Source organism: Cimex lectularius, unplaced genomic scaffold (assembly GCF_000648675.2).
Source record: "Cimex lectularius strain Harlan isolate CLEC.00 unplaced genomic scaffold, Clec_2.1 scaffold19, whole genome shotgun sequence".
Lineage (NCBI taxonomy): Eukaryota > Metazoa > Arthropoda > Insecta > Hemiptera > Cimicidae > Cimex > Cimex lectularius.
This window is the reverse complement of record NW_019392664.1, coordinates 1,223,501-1,237,423: the sequence shown is the minus strand read 5'-3', so window position 1 is coordinate 1,237,423 and position 13,923 is coordinate 1,223,501. Positions and strand designations below refer to the sequence as shown.

General features: G+C 33.9%; 3 protein-coding genes across 4 annotated transcripts; all 3 read left to right on the top strand.

Moving 5' to 3' along the window:
* The first annotated feature begins 2,452 nt into the window (after nt 1–2,452).
* LOC106662055 lies at nt 2,453–5,307 on the top strand. Its single transcript, XM_014385859.1, has 4 exons — nt 2,453–2,516; nt 2,583–2,738; nt 4,890–5,044; nt 5,108–5,307. Exons 1-4 carry the CDS (start codon nt 2,453–2,455, stop codon nt 5,270–5,272), a joined length of 540 nt encoding a protein of 179 aa, XP_014241345.1. The 3' UTR covers nt 5,273–5,307.
* A 745-nt stretch (nt 5,308–6,052) lies between these two features.
* Nucleotides 6,053–6,711, top strand: LOC106662104 (gem-associated protein 7-like). Its single transcript, XM_014385911.2, has 3 exons — nt 6,053–6,233; nt 6,295–6,486; nt 6,569–6,711. Exons 1-3 carry the CDS (start codon nt 6,113–6,115, stop codon nt 6,595–6,597), a joined length of 342 nt encoding a protein of 113 aa, XP_014241397.1. The 5' UTR covers nt 6,053–6,112; the 3' UTR covers nt 6,598–6,711.
* A 1,525-nt stretch (nt 6,712–8,236) lies between these two features.
* On the top strand, nt 8,237–13,898 carry LOC106662293 (general transcription factor IIH subunit 4). 2 transcript variants are annotated; one of them, XM_014386288.2, is made up of 10 exons: nt 8,237–8,406; nt 8,476–8,638; nt 10,774–10,878; nt 10,946–11,077; nt 11,139–11,324; nt 11,380–11,560; nt 11,614–11,697; nt 11,764–11,945; nt 13,348–13,663; nt 13,730–13,898. In XM_014386288.2, the coding sequence occupies exons 2-10, from the start codon at nt 8,499–8,501 to the stop codon at nt 13,808–13,810; spliced, it is 1,407 nt and encodes a 468-aa protein (XP_014241774.1). In that variant the 5' UTR covers nt 8,237–8,406; nt 8,476–8,498; the 3' UTR covers nt 13,811–13,898. The 2 variants fall into 2 exon arrangements, with proteins under 2 accessions (XP_014241774.1, XP_014241773.1); XM_014386287.2 differs by having other exon boundaries at nt 8,473–8,638.
* The last annotated feature ends 25 nt before the right edge of the window (nt 13,899–13,923 follow it).

The following is a 13,923-nucleotide window of genomic DNA, read 5'->3' as shown; positions in this document are numbered from 1 at the left end:
TGTCGGGTTCGAATGTAGGGCCGGTGGATTCGAACCCAGGACCTTTACCTTCCAGTGATGAGCGCCGTGCCAACGCGGCCACCGACGCCCCGAAAAAAAACTTCAAATTTATAAAATTTTGAACTAAACAAGTCTTGATTAAGTGAATTAGCAGATCCTAACTAAATAAATAAAAACTTAATAACAACAGTTTTCTTTTTCTTTTTGAATCAATAAAGTATAAAATTATTCGATCACAATGTCCAACTCGTTCTTCAAATTGTAAATAAGTAAATAACTGGATGTAATTAATTTTCGTTGATTTTTAACTCTTAACTTTTAAAATAAACATCGCGTTTGAGAATTAACAGGTCCTGAATAATTTTGCTGATTCTTTTAAATGTACAGACCTTGAAATGATTCCGACAGATTTTAATTTTAGTTATAATTTTAGTTGATTTTTTAATACATTAAACACGATATTTGTTAAATCCAATATTTAGTGGTCTATTGACCAAATTACTTCTTTCAATTAATTAATCTTTTTTATGTAAAGTTGTAGTTGAAAAATGGCAAAAAGGAGGAAAAATTCGAAAGGTTGTAGGTTGAGATAGGGAGTTGGTGTCCGAGTGGATCGAACTATGGAAGTCACGATAGCTCAAGTGGTAGAGCAGAGGCGAATTGAGCCGAAGGTCGTGGGTTCGAATCCCACTCGGGGCACTAGCGTTTTCATTTCGACCAAAACCTTACATAAAAAGGCTGTAGTTGTTGTTAATTTGTTGCTAGAGCTTTATTTCACTGGTTTTGTACTTATGGATACTCCACAGTAAGAAAACCAGTCAAATAAAACAAACAACAAATTAGACTTAAAAAAAAAGAGTTTATGAATCAAATAAGTCTCTAATTAATCGATTATAACGAATGTGTAACTGTTGTCGAAATATTTAGTGTATATTTATTTAAAAATTTCATAGCTAGAGAGGGGAAATCAATAAATAAATTATATTACAGTGCTATAATAAAGTTAAAAAAAGAAAAGAAAGAAAAAACCTTCATAAGATCAGACAGCCAAGTAGCCATAAAAGCACTAGCATATAGGTCACATCGAAAATTATTCACTAACTGTAACTGCACCCAAAATCTCCAAAAAATACCAAATACAACAAACCATCTTGAGCGCCAGGGCACAAAGGAGTTCTGAGTAACAAAAAGGAGGTACAAACTGTCCAGAGGTAGATCTTATAATTAGGATAACAAGATCAAACATAGACTCCTCTATCACAGAATGCGTTCAGAAATAACAAAAAAAGAACTGGACGAACTCCAGAGGTGCCAGACACAGTAAACCTATGATTGAAGAACCCTAACCAAACTGGTAAATACATTGCTACAGTTGTACAGTGTAAATCTCGGGGACTAAATGGGAAATAAACCGGTCATTGATATCTGAGAAAGCACCTGCAAGATATGGGTATATTCAATAACATTTATGAGTTATGCAATGAGGGGGAAGACAGCACCACCCACATCATCTGCCAATATTTAATGGAGACTTAACCTAAGAATCGAAGGAAAAACGAAACTAAGGAACTAGGAAAAGTACAGTAAGCCTGGCTGCTTGGGAATACAAAGCCCCGCTTACTAACATTCCATGATCATCGGCATTGTCATCCTTAATAAATACGAATGTGTAAAAAAATAAGCGACAACTTTAGGTTGGCCGTTTCCGTAAAAAAACTAAGCTACAAATTTAAGTTGATCGTTTCCGGTCATTTTGGTCTGGCTATCCTTCTTGTTTTGGCCTGTCAGAAGAATTGCGGCTCCGCCATTTTTATTTATCGGTTTGTGCTTCCAACTAAACCACGACCGCCTCTGAAGTTGGGAAAATGCCGATTAAATGCCTGAGAAACAAACCCTGTGGCGATAGGCTGGCCAAAATGATCCAAATTTCATGTTCATCACCTTGCAGATAACATCGTGAAATTTCACAAATCCGAATGTGTCAGAACTCAGAAGTTTGATTTACATCGGTCATTTTTACAATATGTTTTTTATGGTTTGAGGCAAAAATTTGTTTGCAGATTTATGGTTTTGTATAATTGAGAAATGTTCTATTGAACTTTGATTGGACGTTTATTGGCTATGAAAATGAAACTTTATTTATTGGGAGATTGTCGATGTTTTTGCATGAAAATTAAATAAATAAAAATAGGTAGAATTTAAAAAATAGTCAATTTAAACAATATTTTATGTAAATTTTGCAAATGTTCGTCAGAAAGTTTAGCTTAGTTTTGAAAATTACTGCTATAATTATAGAGATAGTTTTGATGGAAAATTCTTTATACGTTTTGCGTCCTATAGACAAATAATGATACTTGTAATTGGTTTTGTAACATAGTTGGGAAACGATATTCACTCGATGCTGGTACTCGTATATAACTAGGCTCTCCCGCATGTCAGCAGTCATACCAAAATGAATCCGTGGATGTGTGTCGCGATTTTCTTCGCCGCGAGTACCGCCGCCCGATCGACTAAAGGTCTCACAGGACCACTTCCGGTTTAATAGACAAAGTGGAAAACTAATCTTCAGTTTTCTTTCCTAGATTTGAAACTAGATCCAGAGAGTGAGACGAAGCTTGCCAAACAGCTTGAAGAGATCGAAAAGGAATTGGAGCTAGTCGAAAAGCTGGAGAACGAGATTGACGGTAACTCTTCCAGGGAGGCCAGGGGCCTTCTTAAGAAGCTAAGCTTCATGGCTGGTAAGTACTGATTTTAATAAGAAAACTTTTATGTTTTATTATGAGATTTCCTCTTCAGTACTGCAGTCACTGTAGTTTGATCGTTTTCGATCAATTTGGATTGTTCTTTTTCTCTGGTTTGGTTTATCAAGCACTTGGCATTGCCTAACTTCAGAGGTGCTTTTGGTTTATTTGGAATCAGAAACCAACAACTGAAGATGGCGAGAAATCAAAATGCGTCTGATAGGCCATAACATGGGAGGATAAGCAGACCAAAATGATCGGAAACGACCAACCTAAAGTTGTAGCTTATTTTTAAGGATGATAATGCTGATGATCATGGAAAGTTGGTTAGAGGGGTTTGTACATCAGACTCTCTCTCACTCGCTCTCTCTCTCACTCGCTCACTCTCTCTCTCTTTCTCTCACTCTCACTCGCGCTCTCTCTCTCTCACTCACTCTCTCTCTTTCTCTCAGTCTCTCTCGCTCTCTCTCACTCACTCTCTCTCTCTCAATCTCTATCTCACTCTCTCACTCTTTATCTCACTTTCTCACTCTCTATCTCACTCTCTCTCTCTCTCCCACTCTCTCTCACTCTCTCACTCACCCTCTCTTACTCTCTCTCGCTCTCTCTCTCACTCTCACTCTCTTACTCTCTCTCCCTCTCTCTCTCTCCCTCTCTCTCTCTCTCTCTCCCTATCTCTCTCCCTCTCTCTCGCTCTCTCTCTCTCTCACTCTGTCTCTCACTTTCTCTCTCTCTCTCTCTCTCTTACTCTTAATCTCTCTCACTCTCTCTCACTCACTCTCCCTCCCACTCTCTAGCTCTCTCTCTCTCACTCTGTCTCTCACTCTGTCTCTCACTTTCTCTCTCTCTCTCTCTCACTCTCTCTCTCTCTCTCTCTCACTCTCGCTCTCGCTCTCTCTCTCTCTCTCTCCCTATCTCTCTCCCTCTCTCTCGCTCTCTCTCTCTCTCACTCTGTCTCTCACTTTCTCTCTCTCTCTCTCACTCTCCCTCGCTTCTCTCGCTCTTTCTCTCACTCTCTTCTCTCTCTCTCTCTTACTCTTAATCTCTCTCACTCTCTCTCACTCACTCTCCCTCCCACTCTCTAGCTCTCTCTCTCTCACTCTGTCTCTCACTTTCTCTCGCTCTCACTCTCACTCTCTCTCTCTCTCTCGCTCTCGCTCTCGCTCTCTCTCTCTCTCACTTTCTCTGTCACTCACTCTCTCTTGCTCTCTATCTCCCTCACTCACTCTCGCATTCTCTCTCTCTCTCTCTCTCTCTCTCTCTCATCTCCCTCTTTTTTTCAAATTAATTAAGCACATATATTAAAGAAAATTAAACTTTTTAGTTAATAAAATTGTTAACCATTATTACTTTTTTATGTTATCTCTATATAAGCAAAGCATTTCATCAACTCATTTTGTTTGTTTAAATAAACTAGTTTTCTAAATAATTATTATATAATTAATTCAATGAATTAAATATTTTATGTGATAAAACTTTAACTGTAAACTATTCTAAAAGTATAAAATATTATATTATTTTAACACATTTAACGGTATAAACAAGTAAAATTAAAATAAATGTATGTTTTGAAAAAATATTTTCTGATAACATGATAAAATTATTAGGATAACATGAAAACATAAAACTCAAATAGTGTATTTATTGTTATTATTAATTTATCTTAAATACAATTGAAAATTGGATTACTTTATAATGTTTGTGATGAATCATCAAAAGTAAAAAAAAAAAAAAATAGTAATAATAAAATAAATAAATAATAAAATTTAAATTCTATCAGGGGAATGGGGTTTTTATATAGAAAATATATAATTAATAGTTTTAACTCAGTTTACACCTTTATTTGAATAACTAAGTAAACACACACAGTAAAATCATTGGGCTTAAACTTAGACTGCGCAAGTCCTTTCTATTTATTACACAAGACATCACAATTAGGGCCATCTATATATAAACAATACTATTATATTACAAATAATAAATTGTGTCGAATCTTTATTTAACAAATTCGTAATTGATTTATTACCTTGGTTGAGAATTACTAAATTACAGTGTTGAGTACTACACAAATTGCAACAATACTATTTCAAAAATGTAATTTATAAATTGTAAAATTAATTAATTATAAAATGTACTAATTTCTGCGAGGGATGAAAGTTGGTGGTATCATAGAATCATCTGGCACTCTTGCTGCAAGCAACAGTTTGAGGATATTTGGAAAAGTGATGAACACCGCCCTTAGTGTCTCTTATGGTCCAATTGAGAACTTAGAGGTAGTACCACCTATCCACGATCAATCAGTGGTACGTGTTGTTACTCTAATTAATAATTCGATATCTTTATTTTTACATAATGTGTATGTCTAGGTTGAAGAAAATATAAAAGCAAAACCGATCAGTTTTTACGCCGTTGAATCATCGTCTCCATCCTCATCGCCAACAAGGCAGGGTTTTATTAAAAACCATAACAACCTTGTTAACAGGGTGAACACCAAGTTTCTGAAAAACGGAGCTAGTTTAAGATCAATTTGATATCCCATTTAAATATTTTTCCTGTACATATTTTTTTTCTAAAGGTTAACTTTAAATTTTTATTTATAAAGTATATTTTTGTTAAGCATAACTGTGATTTTGATATCAAAATTATTTAATTAAAAAAAGGTTAATTGTAACAATTATTTGAAGAAGTATCAGATGTAGAATTTTGATCACTGGTAATTAAAACTATTAGGTGATAATTGTTATACGCGTGTAAAGATTTCTATGGGAAACTACTTCCTGTTGGAGACTTTCCCTTCTATTTACATAACTCTACAAATCTGGCCTATTAAGCTACCAGCATTTCATGGATCTAATTAAATTTCACATTACTTTGATCTGTTTTTTCTTTCTTTTTTTATATTAATTAGTTTATAAATAAGTTTTGTTTTATGCCACTTATTTTCTATTAACTTGTTTCTTTATAATTTTTTATAATTATTATATCTTATGTAAATATTTGTCCCACTTGTGTTTTATTGTGTTATAAACTGATGTCACTTCAATAAATTTTTTTTAATAAATATGCATTGCATGGTATGTTTATACCAACCAATTACCTAAACATCTTAACAATTAGTTATAGAGAATTTAACAAACGATAAATTAGAGAAAATCTCATCCTTAAAAAGGCAAAATTCTGAATTGTAAGAAGTTTATTATAAGTATGTAATTATATTTCACTTACTGGATTTGTAGTAGAGCCCTTCTTTTGGTTTTGGCAGTCCATCCCAGATGCCAGGGCAGTCATCTCATGCTACATCTACATTAGAAGGTAGGTTATTTGTACTAAAAGTACAAAGTAACACAACAATACGAACAACATAGGTGCATATGTGGAACATGGAAGTTTCTGAGATATCTGACAATACTGATAAAACGATTTTAGAAGAGCAGCAGGATGCAAGGGCCAACCTAAGGGAGAGATATCTCAGATGCTTAATCGGATTGTCAGGTAACATATTATTTTGATTTAATTCCAAACATCAAAAATCTTAATTCTGTCAATTTTGTAGGTTCAGAATGCACAATGAAGACAGTTGAGGGTTCTGAAGTTCGTGGAGTTTTCCAAGGGATGGATATTAATGGACAGGAGATCTTTGTAAAGAACTTATCGACTCCGTTAGGGGAGCTTAAAAGTGCTCTGGTCAGAACTGTGGACCTGTTGAACATTTCTGTGTCAAACTTTAAAAACGAAATATCAAATTGTACTTAATTTTATGATCTAATTTTTGTTTTATATCTTGTTTCTCTTTTTTGTTTGTCACAATAGTTCTTTATTTGTTGTAGTCATACAAGAGAGTTTTACAGCCAACTAACTACAGGTTTTGTAGATGAATATGTTGGCCCAAGCGCCCTAAGTGACTATATCACAGTTCCTTTAATTGTATTATAAATTATTATATTTTTGTATTATATGTGTAAATGATGAATGTTATTTTTATTGACCTTTGTAATCTAAACTGGAAACAGAAGCTTATTTTTATGATTGCCTTCACTTTTGATTTGTTAACCTGTTTAAATTACAGAAAATAATAATCATTAGAGTTTCTTTCAATTTTTATGTAAGGTCTTGGTTGAGATAAAAAAGTCAGTGTCACGAGCTAGCCTAAGGACGTGGGTTCGAATCCCGCTCAAGACACTGAATTATTTATCTCAACCAAGACCTTACACAAAAAGAATAATTAATTGAAAGAAGTAACTTGGTCAGTTGTCCACTAAAACGTAAAATGAATCATTAGAGTTATTAATTTAATCTTTGGTCAATACTCAATTGAAGAACCAAAAATGGGGACTTAAAATTACAAATGTTGGCAATATTTTCTTCTAGTGGTAATTTATGTTAGATTGTTTGTGTGCCAGAGGAGACCTATAAAGTGCCAAGAAAAGTTGAATGATGCCACTTATAGATTCAGGGGTACCTTTCTGTGCTGTACCAAATTTCTGAAAACGTAGATCTGTCAGACAATGGGTTAAGAATAAGTCCTCGGTACAATAGGATTACAATATAGGACAGAAGCCTGTGAAGTAGTTTTTATAGGACTATTGAAGAAGCTAACGGTGGAACTATTTAAGACTGGAGGCATATGTATGAATGACTTGGAACAGCAGAAACAAGACTGTGTTGATATTGCCAAGAAAATGAAGGAACAGCAGACTACACCCTCTCTTCATGCGAAAATCGAAACAAGCTGACATTCCTCCTCCGGGAGAGAAAAAGCCATGGCCTGAAAGATACACACAGGAGCTCTTAAAAAAGCTTAGGGATCTGATAAAAAGCTAGATAATAATGGTGATTGTAAATAGACCAATATTGGTCGCTGTGTGTAAGGTTGAAAAGAGGCCGATTCTTTTTAACTTTTTACTTAAATCTGTATAATATTTTGAAGATCTTTGTCAAAGAACTTTTACAGCTATGCAGCAAGAAATATGATCTCTAGGTCAAACGACCATACCAGTACCTAAAGCAGAAATGGTAAGCAATTTGAAGGGGAAAGTGCAAAAAAATAGCACTACACTAAAAGAATAAAGGGATTATGAGGGATTTAATAAGGAGAACATTAGTTTTTTGTAGAATTAAAAAAGCTAAGGTGTTGAAGAGACATTTCTAATAATAGAGGTCACATAGTCCTGCCACATACATGATAACAATAAAAACTTATAGGAAAAGAAACAGGACTAATACATCCTAGTAACATTTTTTGTTCATTTACCAAATAAAACTCTCATTGAACAAACAAAAAGTCAAAAACTTTTGAAAACTAGCTAACTTAAAAAAACTCCCATTCGCAATTTAATTTTCAATTTCAATTTAACTTAATTATAACATTAAGTTGTTTATTAACTGATTTAATGAGGTATAAATATTTATTAAATAATTTACTCTTTCCTAACTACTTTGTCCATCTTTTTTAGAAGAAGCGGGAGTTCTTCAAACTAGAACAACTTTGTAGCCTCCGTAACCTCTCATGGGCTGCATAAAGTTGTTGATGTTTTTCATTCCTGAGGGCAGTCATTCACCGGCGATTTTATAACTCCTCACAAACAAGCAATCCATGCGGATGGTGGCAAATTTTCCACATACTGGCCCAATTATTCCCCAGCCTTCAAAACTCGCGGTTCGCCAGGTAATTATTATTTTTGAGACGAATATATTTCTTTTTGTACGGATTAGATTTTATTTTTATTTCCAGCAGATTGGAAATACAATACTTTTCCAATGGGAGAAGCTTTGGATCAAACTATTAAGACAACAAAGTCTTTACAATGCACCAACCTATATGAATATTTGAAGACCCTCCCCAAAGCGACTTTGGACAAGCTGTACACACATTCTATTATATGTTTAGCAGTTTATAGGTAACTTTCAAATATGTAGTATTAATAGTAAGAATTTATTTACGTTTTTAGAGGTCTGTTTACCAAGTTACTTTTTTCAATTATTCTTTTTATGTAAGGTCTTGGTTGAGATAAAAAAAGTCAGTACCACAAGCGGGATTCGAACCCACGACCTTCGGCTAAATACGCCGCTGCTCTACCACTTGAGCTGTCGTGACTTCGATCCACTTGGACACCAACTTCCCATCGCAACTTACAACTATTTGAACAACAAACAAACGTTTGTATTATTAGAAGATTGAAGATAGAAAACCAACAAAAGAACCAACAAATTTGGTGTCCAAGAGGATCGAGGTCATGATAACACAAGTGGTAGAGCAGCGGCATATTTAGCCGAAGGTCGTGGGTTCGAATCCCACTCGTGACACTAACTTTTTTATCTCAACCAAGACCTTACATAAAAAGAATAATTAATTGAAAGAAATATTAATAATGTATAATTTTGCTCACTAAAATTATTTATTACAATTACTATGTGTTTTTACATTGTTACATTTATTGGCTGTTACCTAACTAATTGACAAATTTATGAGACTTCAGCTTGGCTTTCATATGATTTTTTTAAATTATATTAGTTTATTTATAAAAAACTAACTTCTCAGGTCAAAGCAAAGATAAGAATCATTATTTCCTGGCTCACCGCTGACATTTTTAATCCCTGAATAAAACAGGATCAGCCAATTTATAAAATATCTATCGGTTTGAACTCTTCTCAACTTTTTTAAAATTTAATTTTTTTTAAAAAGAAATAAGCCAATAGTATTGAGTTTGTTGCTTATGAGTTCAGTTCTCTGTGGTCATTTCATTTGTTGTCGAGAATCCAATCCAATTACACGACATTTGAAAAATGGCAAAAAAGGAGGGAAAATTCAAAAGTTGGGGATGAGATGGGAAGTTAGTGTCCGAGTGGATCGAGGTCACGATAGCTCAAGTGGTAGAGCAGTGGCGTATCTAGCCGAAGATCGTGGGTTCGAATCCCGCTCGTGCCATTGACTTTTTTATCTCAACTAAAAACTTTAATTAATTGTAATTGTCAGTTAAATTTTCGCTTTTAGCACTTTGAAAAATGTTGCAATGTGTGTCATATAAGACGCAACTTGAGCCATACATGTACGAATTCTTTTGAAATTGTGTATGATCAATTACAATTCAGCAAGTATTTTAATTTAATTACTAAATTTATTAAAAAGTCAGTGCGTTTTTTATTAATTTTTAAAAATGTATTTTTGGTCAACAATAAGAACATAAATTTCAGTTTGTATGACTTGAAGTCACCTTTGTGCCAGTTTGATGAAAATACCATGAAGAGTTTTTTCGAAAAACTCTTTGTGCCCATTTTTCATTTCTTCAAATATGTTAAAACACCTACTATGGAGGAAGATTACCATGGACTAGAATAGGTGGTAATCAGAAGGTGCAAGATCTGGGCTGTATGCTGCATAAGGAAGATCAAATTCCAATTCCTTGATTTTTGACTTGGTAGTCCTGGAGGGGGGCTTGAGTTATTTTGTTGCAGTAGAACTTGTTTCTTATTCCCCAGGGCAGGATACTGTTAGACTAGAGCGAGTAGTTAGGAGGAAACATGAATGGATTTCAACAGTTGTGTGATTTCTTGAACCACCGAAACAAAATTTTGGATTATCTCTGGGCAACTAGCTTTTCTTGTGCCAAGGCAAGGAAGGTTTGCCAAAAGGTTGTGTTTTACAATCAAAAGTTGAGTTCATGCTTTTCTGCCTAAATTATAATCTTTAGTATAGCAAAAATCTCCTACACGACAATCCCACCATGTCTCACAATTAATGAACTAGAATTCAAATTTCTCTGTTTTGGCCTCGAACCATTTTTTCTGGTTCATAAATCACTTATTGCATGTCCACATATTCAAGACTAGAAGAATAGCTGAAGTATCGCGTTCTTTCATTTCTAAATACCTATTGTGGTAGCAGAGAAGGATGAAATAACTTGGCCCTGAAATATTTAGAAATAGAAAGAAACTTGGAACACGTAGGAATAATAATCATTGTTTTCCAGCATGTTTATCTATATTTTGATTGGATTTGATTGCAAATATTTTACTTAAAATAACGGCTTTTCAGGGATTTACCAGATGTTGCTAAACACTATGTTATACGGCTTCTGTTTGTTGAGCAACCTGTACCTCAGGCAGTTATTGCATCTTGGCTTATGCAGAATTATTCCAAGTATGTTTTCTACTTTTACAAAAAAAAATTGAAATGAAAATGAAGTCATAAATAATCATTTTTACAGAGAACATAATAATGTAGCAAATGTATTATCAGATCTTCATGTCTGGCAAGAAGTCTCCATTCCTGGAGGTCTACCTGCTTGGTTCTTGAATCCCGTCTTCAAGAAAAATTTCAAATGTGCTCTTGTTGGAGGGTAAACATTTTAATGTAAAAACGATTGTAAATTGAACGCATTTAAACAAATAATATTATAGAGGTCACAATACTGTAACAAAGGCTAATCTAGAGACTGATTCAAAAGCGAGAGATGTTGATTATTTAGACAAATATGCGATGGAAAGGTGGGAATGTGTTTTGCACTACATGGTAGGCTCTCAGCAGCAGGAAGGCATCTCTGCAGATGCTGTAAGGATACTTCTACATGCTGGGTTAATGAGAAGGTAAAGTCTTATCACACATTTGTTTAAAGAATTTAAAATAAATATTTTTTTGCAGAGATGAAGAGGATGGAAGCCCAGTTATTACGAAAGAGGGTTTTCAGTTTCTTTTGTTAGATACTCCAGCCCAAGTGTGGTATTTCATGCTACAGTATCTAGGCACTGTTGAATCTCGTGGTTTGGACCTTGTACAATGTTTGGCATTTTTGTTCCAATTGAGTTTCAGCATTTTAGGAAAGGTAATTGTTTATATTGTATTTATTTTCCCCTTGTGTTAATTAAACATTTCTAGGATTATAGTACTGATGGTATGAATGAAGGTTTACTGACGTTTCTTCAACATTTAAGGGAATTTGGACTGGTGTATCAGAGAAAGGTAGATGTGTCATATTTGAAAAATTTATTAATTGATTTAAGTTAATAATTTAATGATTATTTGCAGAGAAAGGGCGGTAAATATTACCCAACGAGGTTGGCGTTAAATATAACGTGTAAAAATTCCACGTCTGAGATCTCAACTAAAGAGGGTTATATTATTGTAGAGTCAAATTACAGAGTGTACGCTTATACCAACTCAAATTTGAAAGTCGCTCTTATCGGGCTTTTTACAGAAATGTTGTATAGGTAAGTCTGTACTCGGTATCCCAGCTGATATGACACAGCCTTTTTATTGCCTTAATATCTATTGATAGATTAGAAGTTTCAAATGATTTCCTTCCTTGATTTTTATGCAGTTTCTAAATTTTTAGTCAAATTGTAAACATGGTATTCCAAATGATTAAGGCTTTTTTTTTCATAAATAAGAATCTCTAATCTGAAAATACACATTCCTCTTTTAAATGTTTCTTAATTTGAACTTGTCGATTTTTTGTACTGAAAATTTATGCAATGGTAGATTTTAAAAAAATTGTGTTTAGTAAGTCCTCAATTAATGCCGTGATTAGGGACTTTGAAACAGAGACAATAAATGACACAACTAATTAAGGTTTTTAGTTGAGATAAAAAAGTCAATGGCACGAGCAGGATTCGAACCCATGATCTTCGGCTTGATATGCCGCTGCTCTACCACTTGAGCTATCGTGATCTCGATCCACTCAGACACCAACCTCCCATCTCAACCGCACCTTTTGAATTTTCCCTCCCTTTTGCCATTTTTCAAATGTCGTGTAATCGGATTGGATTTTCGATGACAAATGAAAAAATTTTACTCCCTTCAATCAAGTGGGACAACCTAATTTGGTCTGTTCTTAGTTAATTGAGTCCCTCTCTTTCGATTCTGATCCACCAATGGCCACCTATCGACCAAGCTTTTTTAATAATTTTTTGATGAATAGAATTAGACATGTTTCATTTCATTTTTGAAACTTTAGATACAGTTAAATATTGTCAAAATAATCTATATTTATAAAATTGAATATTTCTTTCTGTGTTAATAGTAAAAATAAAAAAATACTGAACAAATTTCGATGAAACTTTCACACTTTGTTTTTATTAGTGCCAGGCGGGTTTAGATACTATAAAATGGGCACAACAAATAATGGGCGGCAGGATTTACAAAAAAGTTTTATTACAAAAATTAAAAACATTTTTATTATCCCCCTGGCAATGCTGGGTTAAAAAACTAGTACTTAATAAAGGCTAAAGATTCCTACTAAATTGTGATATCTTCATTATGAGATGGCATTAAAGTAGATGGATTTTTATTTTAGCCAGCAAGGCCTTTTTCATAACAAATAATGTTTCTCTGTAAATATGTATAGATTGACTTGTGCATTTACACAATTGGTAGAGGTGCATACATTATCTTAATATGTGTTTTTTAGAAAATTAAATGAACCCTAAAAGTTTGTACACGTTTCATGAAAAATTCGCTGTATTAGAATAAAATAGTATGCATGATTATGCAAAAAATGTGAAAATATCTTTTTTTTGGAGGGTGCAGTGTACTTGTGTTGACTAAATATGGAGTCTTTAATTTAAAATTGTTAGAATCATCAATTAGATCTGTCATGCCTTGAAATTCTAGATTTCCGAATATGTGTGTCGGTACGCTGACACGGGATTCTATCTGCATGGCATTAAGGAGTGGAATAACCGCCGAACAGATTATTGGCTTTCTTAAACTACACGCACACCCCAGGATGTTGGCGAATACCGGTCACATCCTTCCACCGACCATCACTGATCAGATCAACCTGTGGGAAAAGGAAAGGGACAGGTTTCAGTTCACAGAGGGCATCTTGTACAGCCAATTTCTCTCTCATAACGATTTCTCAATTTTGAGGGATTTCGCGCTCGAACACAATTTGATCATTTGGCAAGACGATAAAAAACGGACCATGGTATGTTTTAGTTATTATATTAGCAATTATTATTTTTTAAGTAATTCAAAATGTGCATTTTTTTAGGTCGTGAGTAAACATGGACATGACGAGGTTAAAAAATTCTGGAAAAAACATTCTAAAGGATCTTCCCATTCAATGAATTAGAAAACCAATCAGTCAATTTATTTAAACATAATTATATATAATGTACAAAGAAATAATTTTTATATGTATATTTAAATAATGTAAATACATAGGTTTTCTCTTGTGTATAATTG